Source organism: Mus caroli, unplaced genomic scaffold, assembly GCF_978045245.1.
Source record: "Mus caroli unplaced genomic scaffold, Mus_caroli_1 scaffold_7, whole genome shotgun sequence".
Taxonomy (NCBI): Eukaryota; Metazoa; Chordata; class Mammalia; order Rodentia; family Muridae; genus Mus; species Mus caroli.
In genome coordinates, this window is record NW_028227262.1 from 102,157,579 (window position 1) to 102,184,599 (window position 27,021).

The following is a 27,021-nucleotide window of genomic DNA, read 5'->3' on the forward strand; positions in this document are numbered from 1 at the left end:
AATGAGACCAAACTCCCCAAGGCTTCACAGGAATGCCCACAAGCAACCTGGCATATAGTTCGGAGTGGTTCCTTAGCACAGAAATGGGCGCTAGCTGACTTTTGGACTCAGGCTTTCTGCTGTTTGTTTTGCTTTTGTGTTTTACAGACTGTGTGAGACCATCTGTAGCCATCTCTTGCTGGCATGACTTTCTCATTCCAAGGAAGTAAGATTCTGAATGTGACAGAGAAAAATACCAGAGCCAACAATTCTGAGGGATAAGTCACAGTAACTAACTGTATTTTGTGACCCTTAAAATAAGCCAGACTGGGGTTGCTTTTTCTACCTGATAATGACGGTTCTAAAGCAGCTCCAAGAGCTCTATAACAGTGACTTAGGACATTGCTGTGGCGAAAGGCCTGATGAAATTGAGGAAGGATTGGACAGTGCAGCACGAGGGAGGGGTGGTCACATTGTGGTGCTCTACTCTCTTTCTCCTTTTCCATTAGCTCAGGACCCCAGTCCATGGGATGGTACTGCTAACATTCATGGTGGGTCTTCCCGAAATGCCCTCAGGCAACCCCAGAGGAGTGTCTCCTAGTTGATTCCAAATTTAGTCAAAGAAAGAAGATTAGCTATTTTATTATTTTTATTTTCTGGGGCTGGAGAGCAAACCCAGATGGGACATCTGGGCCTAGTATGTCCACACATACTAGGCATGTATTCTACCACTGACACAGAACCCCAGCCCTGTCTTGTTTCTTTCAGTAGCCTACTTACAAGTGATTTTCAAGGTGCCCCTCTTGTTTGATGAGTGATTTTTAAAAAAGATTTATTTATTTATTTATTATATATATATTTATTTATTATATGTAAGTGCAGGGATTTGAACTCTGGACCTTCAGAGGAGTAGTCGGGTGCTCTTACCCACTGAGCCATCTCACGAGCCCCTTGATGAGTGATTCTTAACCCTATTACATACTAGAGTCGCTTGAGGACGTTTTAGGGACAGACACTAGCATTCAGTCCTCATTTGCTTTAATTACTCAGAGGGACAGAATCTACATTGAGACTCCTGTAATCCTAAAGTGCTACAGAGGTGGAGATCAGCAGCAGAAGAACACTATTAGAGTTTCTCATAGTCACCCAGGAATCCTGACTAAAATGGAGGTGCTGATTTGGTCCTTCCTGCTGTCTAACAAGCTCCCAGGTGATCTGAGGTTGAGGCTATTGAGAGAAGCCTATCAAGCTTCAAAGCCCCTCCATGGAACAAATTAGTCACAGATGTCTTAGGCCAGGGCTGGCCAGTGTTCCCCTTTATTCTCTCTCTGTCCCAAAGCCAGTTCTACACTCACATTATTCACAGAAGGAAACATTATTTCTGTGTACATGCTATTGTTCTCTTTCTGAATAGCTCACAGCAAGAATTCTCCTCTATTCAAGCATGTGGAATTATCTAAACCCTTGACTCAAAATGATGAATGATGAATGTAGGCTTCGGGAGGCGGTTGCTGGTGTGAGGATCCATTTGGAATCCCAGAGATATTAGCAAAATTTATAAATCAAATTAACCCCTGTCTTCCCCCCCGCCCCCCGTGTGTGTGTGTGTGTTTTCAGAGGTCCACATAAGACATCTTCTTTAGTTACTCTCCATCTTAATTTTTGAGACTGGGTATCTCACTGAGCCTGGAGCTCCCTGGTTCTGCTAAGGTAGGCCAGTGAGCCCCAGAGAACATCCTAATTTCACCTCCTCACATCTGAGATTATAGATGCATGCCACCATGTCTGTCTGTTTTTTTGTTTTGTTTTGTTTTGTTTTGGTGGATGTTGAGGATGTAGTCTTCATGCTTGCACAGCAAACATTTTTTTCTTTTTTTTGGTTTTTTGAGACAGGGTTTCTCTGTATAGCCCTGGCTGTCCTGGAGCTCACTTTGTAGAACAGGCTGGCCTCGAACTCAGAAATCCGCCTGCCTCTGCCTCCCAAGTGCTGGGATTAAAGGCATGTGCCACCACGCCCGGCTCACAGCAAACATTTTATTGAATGATCCATCATTCAAGCTTCACAAATTATTATTTTTTTTTCTATTGTAGTCTTGGATATGGACATACAACATGCATTCTCCACACTGTGTGCTGTCATGCCAGGCAACACCAACAAACATTTTCTAAGGTTTTTCCCCTTAAAATGTTAGTAGCTTATTCCAGTGCTTTTGTTCACACCACTTCTTCTTCTTCTTTTTTTTTTTTAAATTTTTTATTACGTATTTTCCTCAATTACATTTCCAATGCTATCCCAAAAGTCCCTCATACCCTCCCCCCCACTCCCCTACCTACCCACTCCCACTTTTTGGCCCTGGCGTTCCCCTGTACTGGGACATATAAAGTTTGCAAGTCCAATGGGCCTCTCTTTCCAGTGATGGCCGACTAGGCCATCTCACAAATTATTTTTAAATGGAAGGCATTTAGAGTACGGTAGATCCAGAAAAACCTAATTAGGACTTTTCTTTCTGAGAAAAGAGAGAGAATTCTGGAAGACGAGGCAGCTACACTTACTGCCCTCTTTGGGATATCTTTCTTTTCCCAGGAAGATGGATAGTAACCTATCAGAACTCTCCCCAGTTTCTTTTTCCAGGAGAGTATTATGGTCATATGAGAGAGAGAGAGAGAGAGAGAGAGAGAGAGAGAGAGAGAGAGAGAGAGAGAGAGAGAGACCCCCTCATGCCTTCATGACAAACATTATTATAAATATTCTTATGTCTATTCTAGAAATCCTACCACATAGGCCATTGTACCTTGTTATTTTATCTCCCTTTGTACTTGGTCTAGAAGCTTTTGGTTTTGACCATCTGTAAAGTTAAATCTTTTGAAAGTTCCTATATATAAACAAACTTTTTTTTTTCCTTTTTCCTGTTGCTCTATCTTTTGTCATCTTAATTCTCAGGCCCCTGAGCATTGACTTCAAGGGCAGAGGGGATGCTTTTCCTCCTGATATTGTCTCAGTGGAGGCTGCTATGGAGGAACCTTCCAGCCTGACTTCTCTTTGTCCCTCCTTCCCTTTCACCCTGTGCCCTCTCAAGCTCTCACTCACCTAAAAGAATCAAGATGGAGTCATGTTACCTAAATAAGCCTTCTGACTCATCTTGTGAAGGCTGTATTCCACTTTTTCTTTTAATAGTTCACAGGACTGACAGTTAAACATCAAAAGGTACTTCCCCAATTATAGAAATGTTTCATGATTGGCTCTAAATCCCAAATGGCTGGCTCGATTGCTTCCCCCCCTCCTCCCCTCCCCTCCCCTCCCCTCCCCTCCCCTCCCCTCCCCTCCCCTCCCCTCCCCTCCCCTCCGCTCCCCTCCCTTCCCACCTCTCCTCCCCTCCCCTCCCCTCCCCTCCCTTCCCACCTCTCCTCCCCTCCCCTCCCTTCCCACCTCTCCTCCCCTCCCCTCCCCTCCCTTCCCACCTCTCCTCCCCTCCCCTCCCTTCCCACCTCTCCTCCCCTCCCCTCCCCTCCCCTCCTCTTCCCTTTCCTTCCCCAACCTGTCCCTCCCCTCCCCTCCCCTCTCCTCCCCTCCCCTCCCATCCCCTCCCCTCCCCTCCCCTCTTCCTTACTTCTTTCCTTCTGACAGGGTCCTGCTATATAACCTAGGCTGACCCTGAACTTGGACTGCTCTTGCCTAAGTGCTACAATTACTGGTTTGTGCCTACTTGGAATGCAGAATTTTAATTTGCGTGTTGAATACTAACAGAAATGTTTTCTAAACTGTATTCATTTGCATGAATCAACCAGAAGAAGGAAGCTGTCATGAATAAAGCATTTTTTTTTTAAATCCATGAACTAAAATGGTTTGGTTTTTGCAAGTACATTTCACAGACCTTAAAAGCAAACAATTGGCTAATTAAGCCATAATGAATAGAGCTTATTTTGGCTCAAGGAAGTGTTTAGATATTTTTGAGTCCAGTTTCTTGGCAGCAGACTGAGAGCACACATGCTCACAGTCTCCTGTGGCCTCTTCTTACACTATATACCTTTGGCATCCCCAGAACCTGAATATTTAAAGGCAGCTCACCAGTTGTTCACCCCCATGTATGCAGGAATTCATCTAAGGACTCTCTCCCCCTCTGTGGCCTTGATATGTGTCATTCTGCTCTCACATGTTCCCTCTTCCTTTTCATCCTTCGGCAGCAGGGATGCTTTCTTTGTTCAAGCCAGTCCAAAAGGAAAGCCCAGCCTGCTGGGTGCCCTTCACAACACTCATGAAAGGGAATTGCTGTGAGTGCCTTTAGCACACGGTGCTCTCGGCATGTTACAGGAATCCATAAGTGAGGAACAAGGACCGCTGCTTAGTCTGTCAATCGGCTATTCCGATAATAGAACAACTCTGGATTCTTCCTAAACCCCACAAATCTTCCAGGGATAGTCCTAGTAAGACTCACCATGGTGATGATGGCCCTGAAGCCAAATACTGGCACAGGACTACAACATGATTAAAGCAATCAAGGATGTACTGCCTTATGATGAGCTGCTACAAATTAGAGTCTGTGTCTGTGTGGGGTGGGGTGGTAGAGGATTCAGAAGCTTTCAGTGGCTATCTCAAGCTATAGCAAAGTGTCTAACACAGTGACCATGGTTATTATTATTATTACAGCTAAATAGTTATACACTTGAAATAAATCTGATTGTGCCAAGTTATGATTTTTTAATATACATTTAAAAAATTTTTTTATGTGTATGAGCATTTGTTGTAGGTACATATGTGTACCACATGCATGCCATGTCTCAGAGACCAGAAGAGGGTTTCAGATCCTCTGGAACTGGATGGTTAGGATGCACCACTGGGTGCTGGGAACTGACTACCACTTCTCTGTAAGAGCAGCAAGTGCTGTAAACCACTGAGCATTCTCCAGCTTCCATGCTACATTTTTAAGTGCATCATCTCATGTGGGATTCTGTGAATTAGGTCTTAGCAGCTGAGAAATGAGGTTATGGTAGCTGCCTGAGCTTAATCTGCTGGTAAGAAGCAATGAAGGTGTTGGAATTGGGGCTTCACTTCCATGCTATCGTGTCTTGTGAACTCTTACTGCCTTAAGGGTCACTGACATCCCCAGTTGGTTGGGGTTGCTTGGAAACCCACTGAGTACTGGATTTGCAGGTCACTGAGAAAGTCGCATAACATGTCTTCACCTCACAGGTGAAATGGTAGTAATAGTTTAGGTAGATTATCTGAGCTGCCCACAGTCAGCCCAGGTAGAGCTGAGAGCAGAATTGAAGTTTAACAGGCTTCCATTAGACATTGAGGTTTGTGGTTAATTCATTTAGCCACCATGACTACTTTCATTTGAGCTCAGTGCTTTCAGATCATATGTCTTATCACCTCCAGAAATGTGGCCAAATCCACAGGACTGTCTGTTTAGATGAGATTGGAGCCATTCCAGATGGTATGTCTATAGGCTAGGCTTTTTGAGCGTAAATGTAGCTTTTTCAGACTTAGAAATCTGTGGTCCTGATGGGAGATGACTCTCTACTATTTTGGAGGGAAAGTAGGCAGAAATAAGGAAGTGGTTTGGCCAAGTCATCTATAGCCACACTGCAGACGGAAGTGTCTTTTAACCTAAATGAAGAGTCCTCATCCCTGAACCCTTAACCCCTAACTTCTTTGTTTTTGGTTTTGAGTAGAAATAACTTTTCTGCCCTTCATAGGTGCCAAGTGTTACATTGAGAACTCACTGTTCATCACTTCCTTCTTGCAGTCTCACACTCTTCTACCAACAGTGGAACAACAGCAAGGTTCTGTAATCAACCCATTCTATAGCTGAGGAAAGTGACATTAAAAGGAAGGAGATAGCTCCAGAATTTACCTGAATCCAAGTGATCTAGGTGCCAAGGGTCAGTGGCCGAAGACATGGGGGAAAGCGTCAGTGGGGAGGCCCCGCAATTGGATTCCACCAGCTCACCCTGAATGTGCACGTGGGCTGAGGCGTTTGTCTGTCTCAAGGCTGCCTTGAGAGGGGCGATGTGGTTGAACTGGACTCTAGACAGGCAGCCTGTGAAGCCTGGGGTGTTGTATTTGTGAATTTCTTGGTCGATTTTTCCCGTTTCTAGAAAGAAAGGAAAGAGAAAATAAGAATCCAAGCCCATTCTCTGTGTTCTGTTGGAGCACTTGTGACCTAAGCTCTTTGTTAAGTTTCAGTGTTGGTTGTCCAGCTTTTGGAGATGAAATATTCACAGTATCCTGTGCCTCAAGGCTGCAGATTTTAATGGAACATTGTTTACTAAAGAACATGGGAGGGTGAATATAAGACTGCGTTGGAGAAAACAAAACAACAGCAACAAAACCCACTCACAATTCTCTTGTAGCCATGGAAGATGACAGCACACACCGGATCTGAGTGGTTTTTCTTCTTGTTTTTCCTGATCTCTGACTATTTAAGACATATTACATAAAGAACCCTGCTTACCAAACTCCTATTCTCTTTTATACATATTTTCTCCTTAAGGAGTCTTTATTTTAAAAGAAAAGAAATGGAAGAAGGAAAGAAAGAAGAGAGAACTCCATAGCTGAGAGTTTTGCATTTCCTGTTTTTGATGAGCAATATGCTTGGAATCCCAAGGTTTATTGAATCTCTGTTAGTATCTGATGGAAGGTTTGAAAGCCAGGATATCAGTTCAGTCATAATATTCAGGAACATTTATGAATCACCACCTTACCCCAGTTTGTATGGTCAGCATCTTCCCATAAACTCTCAGCTCAGGGGTGAGCCTGGCTTTAGACAATTCTAATGCATCCATTTGTGGAAACTGGTCACTGTTATATCAGTCAAGACATAGAGTGTCTTTCTGGCTTTCTCTCTCTGATTTTTAGAACCCAATAGAACTAATGCTGATGGAATTCCTAAATTCTTAGGACTTTCTGACCCCACATCTCAAACAGGAGATTTTTGATCCGATAAACAAAACACTGTATTTGGTAACAGCATCAAAGTGCTTGGTGAACCAGAGAAGCCAGTTCAGCTGAGGACTGCAGCAGCAGGAGCAGCTGGGGTTGAAAGGAAAAGAACTCCAGGCTCTGTTGTGTTCAGGGAAACTTGGGAATCTGCTGGGGTGAGAGCTCCAGGCTAGACTGGGTGGGGCCTTGAAGCCCACGTTTGAATGTTTTCATTTCATGAGAAGAAGCCAAGCTATTGAAATTTCAGAGGGTTTTTGTGGGGAATGCATTGAAAAGATAACCCCAGAGGCAGTATAGCAACTGCTCTGGACAGGTACAGGCATGACCACCCTTATCCCCAGGCCCCTGAAAGCCTGCTGGCTACAGATTCTTCTTTTTGCCATACAGCTGATGTCAGGTCATGCTGTGGAGTGTCCTCCCTGTTGGCTTTTCTGTTTTCCCTTAAGCCATGCCAGAGCTGATATTACCTACAGAGAACTGGATTTGTTTCTTCTGTAGAGATCTGAGTAGGGAGTGGGGAACTTTTTGCTTTTAAATTTTAGTTCAGGCTGGTCTGAAACTTACAGGTCTAAAGCCAAGTTACCAGACTTTGCTGCTTCTGCCTCACAAATAGTGGGGTTAAAGTAGTGAGCCATCACTCCTGCCTTAGCGGATGGGGAACTCCCGAGTTTCAATTCCCTTTCACATGATCATTGACATAGTTTTTTAAATGTAGGGAGGTGGGCTTCCCTACCACACAGCCTAATGGGAACAGTTTTAAACCTCCCAATCAGAGGTTCTTCCTTCATTTAACAGTATCAGAAGCTTACTTCTGGGCTCCCTCCACCCGCTGAGGTGTGGTGTCCCTGCCCTGGGGCTATGTCTTTAAGAAAGTTAAATGGAGCACTGGAGGATGTGTTAGCTAGATGGGCAGAGGATTTGGGGCCAAGCAGGCCATGGGAGATGCTCTCCTTGCAGTTTTTCCTTTCTCTGAGACTCTCATTCATTTCTTAAACTGTTTTCTTTTCTTGGAAATTAGAGAAATTTCCAAAGTTCAATTGCTGTCTTCCCTGAAAGGTGATAGAAAGATTTTAAAATCCAGAAGTTTTAAGTCTGGTTGACACGGCTCTTTTCTCAAGACTCCTCTTAGCAAGGAATAGTTTCTCTGAGTAGATACTCTTGGCCCTTTAGGAGCCGATAGCTCCACCCTTAATAACTCTGCTTTGCTTTGTTGATGACTTCTTTGACCACATCTTTATTCCTCGCTGACATGCGATGAACAACTGGAGAGACACTGTCTCGGATTGGCATTTGGTGATTACTGATGGTCCAACCATCCTAGTCCCTAGGTCAAGCCTGTCTGGACCAAGAGATGCCTCTTTCGTTCTTAAACAAAGTAGAGCTGTAGCACTACTATGTTCCAAGGTTAGACCATGGATGGAGTTCTATGCTGAGCTGTTCTAACACAGTTTCTTACCAAATCTTCTTGGAGCTCTGCTAGTATGTATCTAGAATATACTCCAGAGGCCTGAGTATTAAAAAGTTTTGTCCCTAGCCTGTAGCACTATTGTGAGGAGAAGGGATCTTTAGGAGGAAGTTAGGTCATTGGGGGGACATGGGAAGTGTCATTGAAGAGATATTGGGTGCTGTCATTCTCTTCTCCTTCTTGGTCACCACAGGATGAAAAGTCTTCCTCTATCATGTGACTCATCATAATTTGCAGTGTTACTTCAGATCCAAAGTGACAGGATCAAGTGACAATATGCTGAAACCTTTGCCACTATGAGGCAAAAACCTTTCTTCCTTATAAATTAATTTACCCCAGACACTTGTATAGTTGTAGAAAGCTGACTTACATTGTATTACTTGTATTAGGAACAATTAGTTACTTTTCCGGTTGCTGTGATCAACAAGCAACTTGGCAAGAAGTAACTTAAGAGAGGAAGGGATTATTTTGGCTCATAGTTTGAGGGGTAACATCCCGTTATGGGGAGGGGGGAAACACAGTGGCAGAAATGAGCGCACTGGTTACATTCTGTCCCTGGTTAGTAAACAGATGTCAGACATAAACTGGGGCTTGGCTAAGAAACATCAAGGTCTTCCTTCTGCTACGCCCAGTTTCAAAACCCTCTCCCATCTGGGGACTGTGTGTTCAAACACATGAGCTTACAAAAACCACATCATATTTAATAGACACAAACCATTTGGGTCAGATAGGATCAATGTCACTTCCCAGATGAGCAAACTGACACTCATTTCAATTTCAGGTTTGCCAATGAATAAATACATGCTTATGTTTTCCATAAAATAGGAAAGTCAAATGATTTGTATTACTCTCGACTTCTCTACACTGAACTGACTCCCCAACCTTAGCTGTTTTTGTTTTGTTGGATTTTTGAGATAGTCTCACTATGTAACCAAGGCTGGCCTTAAACTCCCTCCCCCCTCTCCCAGCCAAGTGCTGGGAATACAGATGTGCCCCACCATGCCCCACAAGATCCCATATTTGTCAAGAATATTAGATAGTACAGCATATCTGTCACATTAACACATCTGAGTTTGTTACAGTGAGATTATGTTAATCTGTAAAATCTATCAGATGTCTTATACTGGAATCACACAGGAAAATACCATTTATGGTAAGACACTTCTTTGCACATGGGAGATGCTTTGACCAATGAATTCCTAGGGAAAATCTGCTTTACAGAATGCAGATGAGAAATGCAGCGAGTCACTTGTGGAATGAAATTGTCAAAATACAATTAGTCCTTTCATTTCTTCCATTTGCAGTGGTGTGGGATATGGAATACTGTCCACTTACAATATCAGTGCAATTCTTCTTGACACTTGAAAGGGAAGTAAATGCTCAGGAGAGTCCTCCAGGGGAGGCCACAGGTGCATTAGTGTGCATTAGCCTACATTGTCTGCTCCCTGTCACTCAGTCACTGCAGAAGTGACAGGCAGGAGGGTCATGAGAAGTGAAAAGGGAAAGGGGGGGGCTGCATGGGGGACATGGGGGAAGAAAAGCAGTGCCACAGAGGATGGAATGTGCTGGAAGCTCAGGACACACATGGGCACCTGTTCCAGGGACATTTAGATGCTCTTTCCCAGCAGAGAGTTATCTTTCTTTTGAGGGATTTAATTTACTTATACATTTTTCCTGATGAACTCACTGTATAATTTTATTAGCGTTTAGACTCTTAATTTCCTATAGATTTCCTTTTATCCTTTGGTGGGAGGAATATGATTGTATGAAAAACGTTTCATTGTTTGCCTTTTTTTTTTTTTAATGGGCCAGAGCTGAGAGATCTAACTGTGACAGTAAAGCCTGACTTTGGGTAAATATCTACTGGCTGTCCTGTGGGAGCTGCTGTGAATGTCACTCACTCCTAGGATATATGGCTTCCAGAGAGGTGGCCATCTCCTTGTTCACAACCCTAATAGACTTCATGATTGTCCCATAGAAGTCATAGGAAGAGGCTGTCTGTTCTTTCCCCTCTGCTCTGGGATGATGTATCCCATTGTTGATAGCAGGGTGATTTAGCCAACTCACAGACTGGGTGATAATACGTCTAATTATCCAGTGAGGATGTTAGTCCATTCTTAGTTCCTGTCAGATTTCAAAAAGAAATTCCCAGGGCCGGGCTGCCCTTTTCACATCACCAATACTCAATATTGTTTTCTTTTTAACAGAGCCTGGGCTTCAGACCTAGATGTTATGGTAGGCCATGACACCAAGTTTCATTCTATTTCTACTTTTACCATTATTACAACTGGGACAGCAAGTGGTACTAGTATTCCATTTCACAGTAGCTTATAAAATTTTCCTTTAACACTTTTTTCTTTATAATAGCAACATATTTAAATAAAAATGGTGAACCCATTTAAGGGAAAATATGAGCAATGAGTCAAGAGGGTCATCAGAAACGGTAACAATATAATGAAAATAGTTAAAATTATGACATGGGTCCTCACATGACTTGGGGAACATTGTTGGAGAGAAACGTCTGCCTTCTACTAGATTCTGTTCTATTCTATGGACCCCACCTCCTTTCTCCATCCATACTCAGTACCTGCCTATTACTTTAGAACAGCATGGGCTCTGAGAGTTTTAATGGCTTCATTCAAGATTCTACTCCATTCTACCCACTTGGCCCAGGCAAGTTCTTTCCCTTTTGGGTGGGCCTGGTGCCTAATTTGGACCTCTAATAGAAGGTAAAGCTTCTTGTGACCAAGAACTGAATGTCATAGTTCTGTGTTTCCCAATGGCTCTAAATTAATGTCTTTCATGAAATAATTGCCCGGTATTAATGAGCACAAACATAACCAAACATACATTAAGTACTCTGCCACTGAGTTTGGTTGTGTGGGGATAGAACACTGAGAACTTAGGTACTATCTAACATGCTATGGTCAAGTTTTGCTGGCTTCATAAGGTACAGAAAGGGGGAACATGGCCTTACAAAGGAAGAGAAAGGCAACAAATTAGTGTATATTATTTACTGAGGTATCGTTATCACCTGGACAGCAATCCAGCTTACTGAAGATGGTCTTATCGTTTACAAAACTGTACTGCATTGATATCAATGCCTGTGGATTAATGCTGCATGCCCACTGCTATCTACACCCTCCATAGGCCTTCAGTGTGAGGCTCTGAGTTTATACACAGTGGAATAAGTAGGATGCAGGCTTAAGATCATTGCCTGGGGGAGGTTTTACATAGTTCCAGTAAAATCAGACTGAAAGGAGATTGAAGAGCTGTCCCCTGATTCCATATCCAGTTACAGAAGGGTGGTGCTCACCCAGCCCATTCCAAGAGCTGATGCTAGTGTCAAGGCTCAACATTGGTCCCCTGAGAGAAGAGCTGCAGATGAGTTCATCAGGTGAGGCAGCTTTTCCATTCTAGCCTCATTCTTCTACAGATGTATTGGCAGGAGCTTGGTTGAGTCAGTGGAAGGAAGGACCAACTCCCCTTCCCCATCCTCTGGAGCCAAGAACATTAATCCAAAAGTGCAAAATAAAATCAAACAAGCCTCCCTTTCCAGCTCTAATGCAATGAAATGATAAGCAGTAGGCAGGGCGCAGTGATGCTGGCTGCTAGGTGATATCAGGCTTCTGGTCTGACAAGCTGCATCATCACTGTCTTAGGGGCCTGCTGGTTTTCAAAAGAAAGCATGACCAGAATTAAATCCTTGTACGTAATTGATGTTCATCATTATGTACCATGACATTTTATTAATCCCATAAGAAAGATGCTAATGAAATCACATTGTCATTATTAGAGGCTTTGCTCTCTTACAAAGGGAGACAAGTCTAAAATACACAGGTGTGATTTAAATAGCTCTTGACCTATAAAGCATGCTTGCTGAATGATTAAAAGGGAGAATGCTGGAAGAGCAGAGTCCGTTTCTGTCTCAGTGTCTGCTGCATGCTAACTTGTGGATCTTTGTTTAAGGATTAATAAAATGAAATTAAGTGTGTTGGCTCTCTAAAGGCAAACAGTAAAAAAGAAATGCCTTCATGTCAAAATGTTAGCCACCTGTTCTAGTCTGTAAAAAAGTTAAAGATGACATTTTTATTTGTATCCATTTATCATGGTTCTTGAGCTTTAAGAACATTAAATAAATGGAAAACAAACAAACAACGCCCCCCAAAAGGAAATTTTCATTTCTATTCCTAAAATCTAGCCTGAAAATAAAAGACTTATTATGATTAATCTTACAATAGAGTTGTAATTATTCAGCATCAACATTGCATGCTCACAGGAAGTATGACTCCTTACATGTTTCTAGATACTAGACATTTGGTGTTATAACAGTCACAAATCAGAAAGATGGATTTTCTAAATTTTCTTGGTTATTTCAAGGTTGTAAAGTGTAAACTAGCAAGTCTGGAAGATACTGATGTCCTGGTCCAGCAGGCTCTGCAGAAAGAGAGACAATGAGGTAGTCGGGTCCTATGACTCCTTGAGTAATGGGGGATTTATTTACCTCTTAGGATCTTAGTCAGTGTAAGCTTCAGGACCTAGATATTTGCTACTGCAAAGCAGCGTGGAGATGTGCAGTTTCCCATGAGCCAGGAATGCACACACCTGCTTCTTGCTCACAGAAGGAAATGGAACCTATACACAACATTGGCAAGCTGAAATGTGGGGAGAAAAACAACTTTTTAAAAAATGTGTGTGCCTTATTTCTGCCAAAGTGTTCCCATGTCTTGTTTTTGGCTTTAAAAACCCATAGTTGAGTGTAGCTGACATGTAAGGACAGCGTGTTTGATTTTCTAGTATTTTCTCCTTTATTCCTCCAAGGCACTGAGGGTCTTCCTTCTAGAACTAACAGAGGATCGCTTGAAATGAACATCCCAAGAGTAGAGCAACTTAGGGCTAAGAAGGTCAGGAGGATGTTGGCTTTGGGCACTTGTTACGAAGCATGAGTTTAGGCTAGGGGAGACTACTAGCAAGCTTTGCTATTTGCAGGTAATGCCATTTAGCAATTCAGTAGAATAGAAAGCAGTTTGCTTCCTGTTTTCACTCTGTTGAAATCCATGCTCCAGGAGGCCTCCAAAGCTCTTTCTCAAGGAAATACAGTCCTTTTGAGGACTAAGACTGCACAAAAGTTCAAACATGATAGTGTCAGGAAGTGGACCTGAGGTTGGAATTGAACGCATGCTTTCCCCAGGAAATGGGCTCTGTCAGTAACAGGCGAGAAGATGAAGAAAGGAGCTGTTTTCAGAAAGTGTGCTGAGTGATCCTCCTTAGTTTCCTTCCCATGCAACGGACACAAGAAAGAATTCAAATCTTGCAATATTGCCTTGTGCTTTGAAGACAAAGTTTAAACACTTGAGACTGAGCTCGAAGCCTCAGTGGTTCATCACAAATACAAACATTACAATACTTTGGATAGCATTAAGGAGTAGGACCAAAAAAAGGACTAGTAGTGCTTTGGGAAAATAAAGGTATATTTTACCCCACATTACAATATTCTTGACTCTAAATTAATTGGTCCATTTTCAAATGGCACTAAGAGTCTCTTAAGTTAAGGGATACTGACAGAGGACTTATATTTCAGCAAAGAATTCTATGACATCTCTTATGACAGTTTTGTGCCCAAGAAAAATGTATGTGGGTTGGCACTAGTATAAGCAGTATTTCAAAGGTATGTGTATTAGAAGATGAACAGTGGGAATAATTTGTTTGATGAATAAAAATCATCTCTAATGGAAAATTTTAGATATACAAATACAAAACTCTATTTAATTATTGGGTTAGGTAAGATATTGTGTTGGCTAATTCAACTTGATACTAGCTAGAATTATCTGAGAGGAGTGAACCCCAAATTAGACAGTGCTTTCATAAGATTAGGCTATAGGCGTACAGGTAGAGCATTTTCTTAATTAGTGATTCATGTCAAAGAGCCCAACCTATTGTGGGTGGGGTCATCCCTGGGCTGGTGATTCTGGATTCTAGAAGAATGCAGGCTGAGCAAGCCATGAGGAACAAGCCAGTAAGCAGCATCCCTCTATAGTCTCTGCATCAGCTCCTGCCTCCAGGTTCCTGTACTATTTGAGTTCCTGTCCTGATTTCCTTTGATGATGAACAGTGATATGGAAGTATAAGCCAAATAAACCCTTTCCTCCTCTAGTTGCTTTGGTCATGATATTTCATCATAGATATAGTAACCCAAACTAAGACTGATATCAAGGTCCACTGGCCAGTATGTCATACAGTATTTACTAGAAAGAGGTGGCTATACAGGAAATAAAAAGAGCATATGCCAAAAGGATGTTGAAAGGCCAAAATGATAGCTTATACCTAACTAGATAAATATTAGAAGAAATGAATACCTAATTTTTATACTTGGAAATAACATAGAGTGCCATCACCAAACTGTATGACACATCTAATAATAACGTTGCAAATGTCCTCACCCCAAGAGAAGGGTATTTCAATTAATTTTATATAGTTTAGGAGTTAAAAGTAAGATTTGGCTGAATCAAAAAAAAAAAAAAGAATGGGTTCTAGATTCTAATTTGCAAAGGAAGTTCTAAGGCTCTCTCATGGATTGGCTAGATTAACTCCAGGGGTGTGTTCAGTTCAGGATAAAAGACCATTGAGCATGACTACAATAATTAGTTAGGGTGTATGTACTGGCCTGTCCTTTGATTTGAGCAGATGAAGACATCAAAAGGACCCATAGACGTGTACAGATATTTCTTCTTAATAGAAACTTTTCTTCCTAGAAGGAAGAGGAGGGAGACTCCAAAGTCTCAGGAATCTCATGAAGCACACAAGGTTCAGGAAGGTCATACAAAGCCAGAGCTGCTCATGAATCATATAGGGATCAGGAAGCTCATGAAACATACAAGGTTCAGAAAGCTAAGAAAACATATAAGGCTCAAGAAGCTTAGAAAGTTTTAAGAGTCTCAAGACCCCTCTCCATGGTTATAAAAGCAGGGAACAATTGCTGGGGCAGGACAATCTCTTTGGTGGGGTTGACTGAAAGTTGTGCAGATAATTCCAGGGATACAGCTTTCATACTGTATCGCCCTCAAAAGGACAGATTTCTGATGATTGGAGCTGCCTTTGAATGATCCATGCTCCTGTGAAAATCCCAACATTTCATTGGCTCACAAAACTATTAGATGGAATCTCCTTTGGTCTGCTGTTAGTGTCCTTTCTGGAATAAATATACATTTGCTAAGGCAAAGTTACATAGTTACATGAAATATATATATATATATATATATATATATATATATATATATATATATACACACACACACACACACACACACACACACACACATATATATATATATATATATATATATAAAATGGAGAGAGAGGGGAGAGAGAGACAGAGACAGAGAGACAGAGAAACTTCTCCCATGAACTTTTAGGTCAAGGTTCTAGATGTGAAACTATAATGGCTACTTTTGAGAAATATCTAGTCTGGAAAGGAGAAAACCTCTCATCACATCCATATAAGGAGTCCTGTTAACTACCGACTGCTCCAGAAAGGCTGGAAGGAAACATGTGACTCAGCCCGGGGCTGAATGGCAGCAGTCATGACTCTTGGGAGTAGGGCTGACTAGCATCCTCCCCTCAGGAGCACCCACTGAGAAGACTGTGTTTATGCTATGCTGTCCATGCTGGACAGACACAGTGCTGTGGGTGCCCCATTATGGGCACCATACTTAAACATTCTGCAAATAGAACTGCCTCCTATGGAAGCCTATAAGTTTAGAGGTGTTCATGGTCATAATGTAACCAGGAATACCTTCCAACTCAGCAGTTAGGAGCAGAGTGATAGAAAGGTGAGGAAATTTAACATCTACAGGTACGTTTCCTAGGGAAAATGAGAAGGAAATGACTTGAAGCACCTGCTTCACACAGAAGCCACAAGAACAAAGGAAGTTCCTGTAAATTGTGTAGCACTGGGCCCTGTTACTGAAGCTGACTGGCTACTTCTAACAGTGTTCATGGTGACTGAAATTTGTGGAAGGTGATGGCAGGTCTCTGTCTCTTGATTCTTCTCTCCTAGAAAGAAAGAATTCAGTATACACACACACACACACACACACACACACACACACACACACACACAATTGTTTGTTTTTAGCAAAGCAAGTACTTCAAAGAGATTGAAGTAGGCTGTCTGAAAAGCACAGCAGCCCAGTGGATTCTGGGTTGGGGACTTCAGAGATGGTATGTGAGTAGTTAGAAAGTGGGTGGTGTGTTATAATGAAGTCTAGGTCTTCTTATAACAAGAATGCCAGATCTTGGGATGCCAATGGAACTGAATTGTTGAGTTGTGCTTAATTCAGAGATCCAGCCGTGGAGAGGGCAACACATTAAGACCCTCAGATTTTCCTTCCCACTTGTGTCCAGCCATGAGATTATAAAAGGAGAAATCGGGGAGGAACAAAGTCATTCTGAAACCCAGTTGCCATCTGTTCAGGTGTCAGCCACTGAGGCCTGTTATGTTTGTGCCTCTCTTGTCATCATTCCTCTCACATCATGAATGCCCAGGCTTGGACACGCCTTTAAATGGAGTCCACTTATTTTCTGTTGGTATCAGCCTGTACCCCTCCAGGAGCATCTGGGCTAGGGCAGGTGTTTAACTCAGAACAAATGATCCTCTGTGTGTGTGTGTGTGTGTATGTATGTATGTATGTATATGTGTATATCTCTGTGTATGTATATACTATGAAGTCTAATATTTATTTATTCATGAAGAAGCCTTGAAAAGCAAACACACATTCAGGAACTGTGAAAGTACACATGCCCAGACATTAGGTCTCATTTGCTTAAAAAAGGATCCCACACGCCAGAAATTCCATCAGAATATGAAATGTGTTGATGCCAAAAGAACTACATCTCAATTATGGGGGTAGGGGTATCTACATTGGTTGGTTCCTTTACCAAGGTACCTGAAGTTAAGAAGAACATATTTTAGGAGAGAGACTAATGCAATTGCCTCCCTACAATACTCTATCTACCCTCAGCTCTGCTAGGAAAGAAAGCACACCAGCAGGATACCAGGGAGAATGAGGCCCAGTGTGGAGAAAAATGCACCGCCTACAAGGTGCTGCAGCAGCTGTAATTTGCACCTTCCCAAGTGGAGACAGAAGAGCTGTCAATGCACACAGACAGCTAGGAGGGTAGAGATAATGACAGAACCAGAGAAAGGGCCCCGCTGGGGAAATAAGCAGTCAGCCAGCTCTGTGGGAGCCAGAAATGAAGGCCTCCCGGGGAGAATCTGAGACTGAGTCAAGTGAAAACCTACAGACCCCAATACCAGCCCCATGAAGAGAGTCCATTTGGGTAAATTAGAGAGGGCTGCAGGTTCACTGTCTGTCTCAGCTCAGCTTTGTTCTTTGTGTTTTTACTTTGAGTAGTTCTGACTAGCTCCCCAAGGCATCATTAACAGTTTGCAGGGGGATAGACCCTCAGTGAGGAATGTAGCACAATTGGTAGTGTGCTTGCCTAGCATGGATGAAGCCTGCCTTTAATCCTTCTCCGTACAGAAAAAGAGCATGGTGCCACATGCCTGAGATTCTAGGACTAGTGAGGTGTAGGTGAAAAGGTCAGAAGTTCAAGGCCATTCTTTGCTCCACAGTAAGCTGGAAGCCAGTCTGGACTACAAGAGACTTTGCCTCAAAAAAAAAATAAAAATAAAAATAAAGACTGGAGAGATAGCTTGGCAATTAAGAGTGCTTGCTGATTTGGTTCCCAGGACTCACATTAGGTGGCTCATAATCACAACTCCAGCTCCAAGAAGTTCAATCCTTCTTCTGGCCTCTACACTCACATACATGTGTGTGCACAGGCACTCACAAACACACATATATACTCACGGACAAATGTACATATATACCCACACAAATCAATAATAAAGATAAAATAAATTCAAATCCATAAATAATAATGATAAAACCAGAAATATAAAACTTTGATAGCACATCTCTAAACCTTTTTTTGAGAGCCTACAGCTTGGTTTAGACTCCTAAGAAAAAGACATAATCAAAATGGTTGACTTCAGACTCACCTAACACATCTCATATTCCCTTAGAAGTCTCTATTTCTCTCAGAACCAAAAAGAATAGGACATACAAGGCTCTCCAGGTACCCTGGCTCCCTCAGCCTTTGGGAATAGTTCTTGGTGGCTGTAGGAGTTTCCCAGGTATCCTCTCAGTGGCTGTCTTACTCCATAAAGAGAGTTCTGCTGGCCAGTTGGTAAAGTCTAAATGTCCCTCTTTCAAATCCTTCTTCACAGAGCAGTAGGAGCAGGGGACACCTTATGGATACAAACCTCTGCTCCACTTACTTCCGGAGGGACCTGAGCCAAGGTACTCAATTCCTCACACGCAGCCTTTGAGGGTCATTCAGCCCACCTCATGATTGTCTGTGGATATTTAGATAGAGACTGAATCTAGGACACAGAGTAAAGTTGTCCCCCTTCCTCACAGTGCCACTTAGAGATGGAGTCTGAGGATGTGACGTTTCCTTCAGAGGGTTTGTCTCACTTCCAGACCTAAGTTCCTCACTTTCACCTTCCCACAGCTGGAATGATACCCATCCTATCCGTGCTTACCACAGCGTCCCCATACTTCTATAGCTGCTTCTAGATGTGCCTTCCCTGGATGGCCTGCTCTCATATTTACTCTCCCTGCTTCCTATTCCATTGGCTGTCCATTAGATTAAGGACAGCTTCCCAGACAAAGACTAAGCCCTGAATCTTCCCACAGCCATTCTAAAATTGGTTGCACATATAAACACATCAATTATAAAGTTTGGATTTCATGTGCACATTTACTTATGGATACTATGTGAGCAAACACTGCATTGACATCAGGAGCGTTGACTTATTAATAGTTTCTAGATAAAAGGCCTTATGATTGGTTGGTGCTGTAAAGAATAAACAGGTAATCTCTATCCCCTATGAGGATCTGGTAGGCAAGATAAACATTAATTCAGGCATAACAAGCTAATCTAGACAGAGAAATATAAAGCCATGGCTGGGAGGGGTGAGGTGGGGCAAAAAGTGATGGACAGGTTCAGTACTAGGTACTCCAGTTTGCTGTCAGTTGAGGATAGTCTTGGATACAGATGGGTGGAATCTTAAGATACATACTGGGCAGAACTTCATGTTTCAAGCAAGTTTGCATTGAACTTGGTAAGCACTGAAACATCTCTCAAAATCGTAAACTGTGGTGAAAAGTAGAAAAAATTCAAGAATGGGTTAAAAAAAAAAACAAGGATGTGTAGACATTAGAGCCACTGAGTGTTGGTAAATGAGATATAGTACATACAGAAAGTGGAAAGTCAAACTAGGAGAGCTTCACAGCCATTTTGAGGGAAGGAGGTCCAACTGAGCCTGATACAGGGGGATGGAAGGGAAGCTAGTGACTTAGTGGAGACTATAAACAAACATATAAAACCTGGCTTTATTTGTCTAGGGCTTGACATATTGAAGGGGATATTGATAAATGTCAGGACTATACAAGATCAGGAAAAATTAATATAATAAAACACACTGCTTATTTAATTGACAATAAGATAGGAGCTTTCTGAAGGGGTCTTTATTGCTTCCCATTTACCTCAAGGATCTTGATTAAGCTGGAAGTCAGCCAAGGGGCACCAGCTCTTAGGAGCCAGTCACTGGCAAGCTGACCTGAGCAGGGACAAGCTTTTCCCTGTCTATTACTTGTTTTGATGATGACATGCTCAGTGGCCATTCCTGTCAGCAAGTTCATGGGCTGAAGAAAGGTTGGCAATTTGAAAGGCACATGGCATTTTTATAGTGTGCAGTTAACTTCCAGGCCTTCCAGGCTAAAATTTTATGAGAGTGACTGGAAAGGTCAGGGGCTGAGACAAATGGAAAAAGTGCAAACAGCAAGAAATCGATGATGGTTGTAACTAGGTGGGGGTGGGGGCACTAAAAGTTACCACATGTGCATGTGGCTCTCTTTTCAAAATGAAAACCTGATGGAGCTAGTGCCAGGATCTCTAAGCTGTACATGAGACTCCCAAAGCTGAGTTTCGTGAGGGAAGCTGTCACAAGGCTTAGAAGTGGCAGAGCCTAAGTCCCCCACATCCATGTCAGCTCTAAAAGACCTAGGTCAGTAAAGCTACCAAAGCTGCCAGTGTTTACTGCAGTGACCACCATTACACATGTGATGCAGGGGTGAGTGAATTCTGTGGCCTTAACTGAGCAGTTCAGTACTTCTTATCAATGAATGTACAGTTTTCCTGGAGGGAAAATCTGATAGGATTCCATGTGCATTAGTGTTGATTTTAGATCCAACAGGATGCCAAAGAAATTAGAAAATTCTGAGCCAGAATATTTACAGCTAGATCCACCCATGGGAACTGTGTTCTGGCCCAAAACATACTGCATCGTTTAGGCATGAAGTCCATGCCTAACTTGAAGCAAATGGAGACATGACTGCTAGTACTTTCCTTTCCCACCAAGACAAGAACACTGGCTTGGGATTATATTGAGCCACAGGCATTAAGTGAACTTGGCAAACAGTTAACACTTAGGAGAATTGGCGAAGAAATCCAATGAAGTGATCATGCCACGAAGTCTCTCAGAGCTGTCAGTGCTGAGAGGGCCTGCGTGAAAGCTGCCCTCAGCTACAGTTGGTGACTAACAGATAAAGAAGGCAGGTTTACTTTATTTGCAGTCTCTGAACCAGGAACCACCATGGATTTAACCCTAAGGCTGATGATGATAACATCTGTTAACCCCAGCCTTTCCAATACTGAGCACACAGCAGTAAACACTTTCTGAGTCTTCTTCAGGAAGAGCCTTTCTTTGTGCAGTCAGGGTTGAGGCTCTGTGTTGTTCGGTCAGTAATGACGTTACTAACCTCCATATCCTATGGAGCGGATGTTTGTATGGGAGCCTGGAGCCGGGGCTACTAAAGAGAGTATAGGAAGCTCCCGATTCTGACCAGAGCCAGGCAAAATTCATGGGTGAAGGAAGTAAAAAATATTAAATGAATAAGTAAGTAAGTATAGGATGTTGGCATATTTTTGACAGTTTTTTCAGAGGAATAATTTGTATGCAAAAGCACCCCAGTTTAGATGTCCTTCTTGACCATCTCTGATAGATATCTACGGTATATAGTTGTCACAACTAAAATACAGGACGTTTAAATAAGAAGTTTGTACAGATTTACTTTTTGTTTGTTTCCTGATATTTGTTGGGTATTTTAGAGCATGCATGTGAAAATGAAGACAGTTAAACCTTCACCCCACTGGACATACTCGTAGCACTTTTTAAAAAATCTCATAATCTGATAAGGAAATTTTAGATCAACCTAATAGCACGCTTAGACTCTAATCAGATCAGAGTCCTTGCCTCAGTAAGGCTTGTTTCTCTTTCTTTAAGCTCTCTTCAGAGACAAAAGAAAAGGTTTTAGGGGCATGGATATAGTGTGCTTACTCAACTTCCGGGCTTGGGGATAGGGTGGAGTTTGAATTCATACTACTGCACAACCGAATATGAATCTATTCCTGTGTCAAGTGCAACCTTTTGTATCTCACAAAATCCCCAGAAGCTCCTCTTTCAATTCTCTAAGCAGAGAAATGCTCAGTGGAGCCACCTAGAGGATGTGTTATTGCCTAAAGTAAGTGAAAATGGTCTCAACCAACTGCTGGAGGTCTGCTCTGGAGATCTGGGAGTTCAGAGCTCCCCAGGGACCTGGCCCCATGGTCTTCCCAAGTCCCTTTCTTTCTTAACACTTTCACAGCTTGCATCTTTGTAAAGTGAAAACCCATCAGCAAATGAGTTATGGCCCAACAAAACCACTCTGTTCTGCTCTTGGGATCAGGACAGTTCCTGCTCAGAAGATCAGGTAACTAATTAGATGCCGAGCAAGAGGCAATGGAGAAAAGTAAAGAAAGGACCTTGTGTCAAGGGGTGTTGGCAAGGATCCCAGAGTACTGACTGGCCAGGTAGGAGAAAGCAGAGGATGAAGGGTTCTCTCTGTGGATATGAATGGGAGAGGAGAGAGTGCAACTGCATATTGTTGACCTCGGGCAAGGAACAGACTCTCCCTCACCTCAAGGGCCGTGACCAGTTCCTCTCCTTGCAGGACTGTGGGCACAAACAGATGAGGTTACTGTCCCTCAGTTCTAACATCCACTTGAGATGTGTTTCTCCAGAAACCATCTGGCCATGTGTTTTATACCTTTCTGGCCTCCTGCTTATGTGTCAGGTCCTCAGAGAGGCCTTCATTGGCCAACCGAACCCACACAGCTCAATCCGTCTGTGTGTGTTGATATTGGTAGGATCTTTAATAGTCTAGTCCACATAATAAGTTCCAGGCCAGCCAGGGTTACACAGGGAAACACTATTTAAAATGACTAAACAACAAACAAAAGGCTCAGCACCTCTGAGATCAGAGGCTTGGTGGTCAATGTTATCAATTTAATTGGATTAAGAAAGAAACAGCTAGGGGATTACTGAAGCAAGCCTCTGGGTGTTTCTTTGATGTTTTTCTAGAGGTGATTAGATAATGAGGATTCTGACCTGATCAATAGATTAATGCCTTGATGAAGACATAAATAACAGCATTACCAGACGCTAGTTAAAGACAGGAGGTGGGAACTAGGTTGAAGACGTAGGGCCATTAGAGTCATATCTTGGGGACGATATCCTTCCCTGGATACCTTCTATAACTTCTTCCCTGAGATTCCCATCTGCCACGATGTGAATGGGCCTCCGACTTTTCTGTCCCTGTCATGACATCATGAGGGACTGAAATCTCTGAAACCATGAGGCAAATAATATTTTCTTCCTTTAAGTTGTTTCTGCCAGGAACTGGTTACAGTGGCAATAAAAGTAACTATGACAGAGATTAGAGGACTTTTCTGAGTCACTTGAGTCAGCTGGACAACAAATCTGAGCTCACAGCATTTGTTATTCACAGAGTTCACAGAGCACCTTATAAATAAACTCCAATTAAATTAGGCCCGAGAGCGTGCTACTGCAAAGACAACCCTTGTCAGAGTGAGACCTCTTCTGCTCCCTATTACCCGTCTAATAATTCTGCTATGAATAGGAAATATTGGTTTGGAAAAGAAGGCAACCTTTGAAAGGAACATGGCTGAAGTGCACTTTGTGGTTTCAAATTCTTAGTGTCAGAGACAGCATATCGACCCAATCAGACACAAGGATGGTTGCAGGGAGCCACAAATGGACTGAGCAGTTGAATGGATGCCACACAGCAACTATGACATACAATTTCAAAAATTAAAAAGATATGTATCAGAAAACTTAGAATTCATTATCTCTTTTTATTCAAATCCCGCACTGTTATGTAGGAGTGAGAAATGTTGGTTTGAGAGTGAAGTATATTATTGGGTTAAAGTCCTAGCCTGGGGAGCAGACATCTTTGCAGCTATAGACCCCAATTCCTTAGTCTCTCTTTTTACTCTTTGAAAGGGAAAGAGTTTGAGACTGGGTCTTACATAGCCCCGTTGCTGAGAATCATCTTGAACTCCTGATCTTCTGCCTCCAAGCATTGAGATAACAGGACACTGCTGTCACACCTGGCTTAGCTGCCACATACACATCTGTACCTCTTGATCTGTTCTTGCCATCTCTAAAATATCCATAATGCATCTTCAATCTATAGTTTTATCCTTTAGCCTCAAGCCACTGTATCTCTACACTGAAACCCCATAGCCTCTTCCTCTCTGGCCTCCCTGCCTCTACTCATATTCTCCCTATCATTTGGTTATACAGAGTCCAGATGATATTTTAAAACACTCTACTAACTTGCCATTTAACTCACCATAAATTTCAGACTACCTGCTCTAGCATGGCCCAAGAAGTCTCTTAGCAACAGGCTCCTCCCTTTCTCCACCTCCCTTACCACTTGCAGCTGCACTTGTCTCTTTATGTTCAGGAAATCAATGGGCCTAACCGGCCTCAGGGTCTTTGCTCCTGCTGTCCCTATTAACAGGACTGTCTGGCTCTTACATCTGGCTGCCTCGAGTCCTCACTAGGGGCGCCCCAGCTCCTGCTTGGCTCTATACCATCTACTGATTTAATTCTCTTAACAGTATTTATCAGCAGTTTAAATCATTTATATATGTATTCATTAATTTTTGCTCTTTTTCTTCCCAAGAGACTGATGTTCCCTAACCCCACTATAAAAGGGGCTTAGACCTTTCTCTGTCTGCCTGCAAGGGGGAGATCTGCCCCATATGAGTCAAATTCTTTCCAGAGAAATAGGGGATGTGTAGTAACTAAAAAATAAATCTATATTATATAGTCTCTCAATTCTATAAGGAAACAGTGGTTTCGTTTTGTTTTGTTTGTTTGTTTGTTTTCCCCCTCTTAAGTTTACTGTAGCACAGATATCCTAGGTAACAGGAATAAGAAAAAGCCAAGTTTGAAATGATCAAAATTGTAGAGTATTTGCAGCAAGGAGCCCAGAGTCATAAAGAAAGGTTTAATACAACCTCCATATGCCTGGCTTTTTCCATAGGGATCCTGACTGAAGCTCTTGGCTGGGGATCTTGGCCACCAGCACTCTCCATTAACAAATAGCCTCCCTTGCTTCAGGTTCCACTCCCCACTTTCTTCCTCCAGCTCCATAGGGGCTGATTCCTGAGCTTCTTCATTGCTCCTCTGAGTCATCATGTCCAGGGAGCACTATGTTTTATGGTGCTATTTGCTTCTGCAATCTATATTTGTTTCAATAACCCATGTATTGCAGTTTTGATCTTGGAAGTCCTAGTTTATTTCATTGATAACCAAACAAAAACAAAAACAAAAAACCAAAACCAACCAAACAAAAAAACCAAATAACTGGTCACTCGAGACGGGGTACAATTACACGCACTTCAGGTAGACCATCTGTTTAGGTAGCAGATCTGGGGGCACAGGTAGGGAACATCTTCCTGTAGGGAATTCTTATTTGCACAGCTACCCACTTGTGATCTGCAACCTTCATTGTCATCTTGACTGGTATAGAATCACCTAGGAGACTCACCTCTGAGGGACTTTCCAGAGAGCTTTACCTGAAAAGGCCAGACCCACCCTGAATGTGGGTAGCATCATCCCATAGGCTGGAGTCACAGACTGAATCCAAATGAAAGAAGAAGTGCAACACCCCCTGATCTCCAAGGAGTGAAGAATCCTCGCTGCATGTGTCTGCTACCATGCACTCTGCCATGATGGGCTTTACCGTTTAAACTGTGGGTCGAAATAAGTCCTCTTCTCTTCAGCTGCTTTCTGTCTGGTGTCTAGTCATAGTGGCAAGAAAAGTAACAAATGTATCACCTTGCAGATAGCCTGCATTAAGCGGCCTGGGGTCCTCTTCTCATTTCCGTTCTCCTGACTGCTTCATGGGGATGGCTTTCTACCGTGTCTCTGGTGGATACTTTTTCCCTTTGTTATATTTGGGAGAGAAACCGGGTAAAGCACTTCTGGGTTCACCCTGCTTCTATGTAACCTGGAACCTGTAGGGTAACTGGTCTAACTGAACTGCCCTTCATAGCTGCTGGGAGAAAGACAAATCAGTTTTCTCCAATGGAGTGACACTGGGTAGGTATATCAACCACTCCAGGGCAGGCGTTATGTTCAGTAGTGGGAGACAAACATATATTGGACTCCACAATTTTTTTGTGTGCTCTTATTTGCTTACAGTTTGGTAAATTTTTTTTCCTTTTTCTGTTATGGTTTTGTTTTATTTTGTTTTCTTGGTTGGGGGGGTTATTGTTGTATTGGATGTTTGGTTCGGTTCTTTTTGAGAAAGAACTTAAAGTTGGGTAGGTAGGGTAGGAGAGGATCAGGAAGGATTTGGGGAGGGAAGAATATGATCAAAATGTATTTAAATATAAAGGTTGTTTTAAATGATAAAAGATATAACGAGAAGAATTAAAAAGAAAAAGAAAGTGGAGAATCATTCCATGGGAGCCAATCTTTGATTATGAAAGTATAGCTCAATTGCTAATCTTATGGGCTATAAGTAACCTCCAAGTTTTTGTATTTTTTTAAACCACATTGCACATTTCTTTACATAAAAAAAATGAAATGAAAAGGAATTTTTAGGTATTCTGGAAAAGCTACAATTCTTACATGTAGAAATGAGAATGAAGGCATCTCAAACAACAAAGTGCAGTACTGAATTGCTTTCTCAATTTTGAAGATAGAGGTGGTCATTGGACACCCAGAATGTAGAGCCTACTTACGTCCGATCATATTTGTGAGCCCCACAGTATAAAGTCCATGGAATATTCACAATACAGAGCAGTAGCAGAATGCCAGAGCTTTTAGAGTCCCAAAGCTGTCACATTCTGCTTAGTCAGAGACAGACTGACAGAGAAAGGTGAAATACTACAGAGGGATAGGGGAGGGGAAATCACTCAGTGAACAACAGCCACAGAGACCGGAAGCCCCAGCAGACTTCACTCAGGGGTTGCTAAGTAGGCTAAGTCCAATTTCAATCAGCTGTCAGGTGGAGTAGATCAATCTGAATGGAATGAAAACATTGATCTTAAAAGCAGACCAGTAAGTAATGTCTGCTGGATCTTCAGAGATGGGTAGGTCCAGCCTTCCCACAGCCAAGACGCCTCCTTATCGCTTGTTCTCAGG

General features: G+C 42.4%; 1 protein-coding gene across 4 annotated transcripts in view; it reads right to left on the reverse strand.

Moving 5' to 3' along the window:
* Cntnap2 (contactin associated protein 2) overlaps positions 1–27,021 on the reverse strand; it is a 2,252,040-nt gene that overhangs the window by 24,976 nt on the left and 2,200,043 nt on the right. For all 4 annotated transcript variants that reach the window (XM_085840650.1, XM_021164875.3, XM_021164874.3 and 1 more), the window contains one exon: positions 5,835–6,074. In XM_085840650.1, coding sequence (XP_085696776.1) covers positions 5,835–6,074 — 240 coding nt within the window. The remainder of the gene's footprint in view (positions 1–5,834; positions 6,075–27,021) is intronic.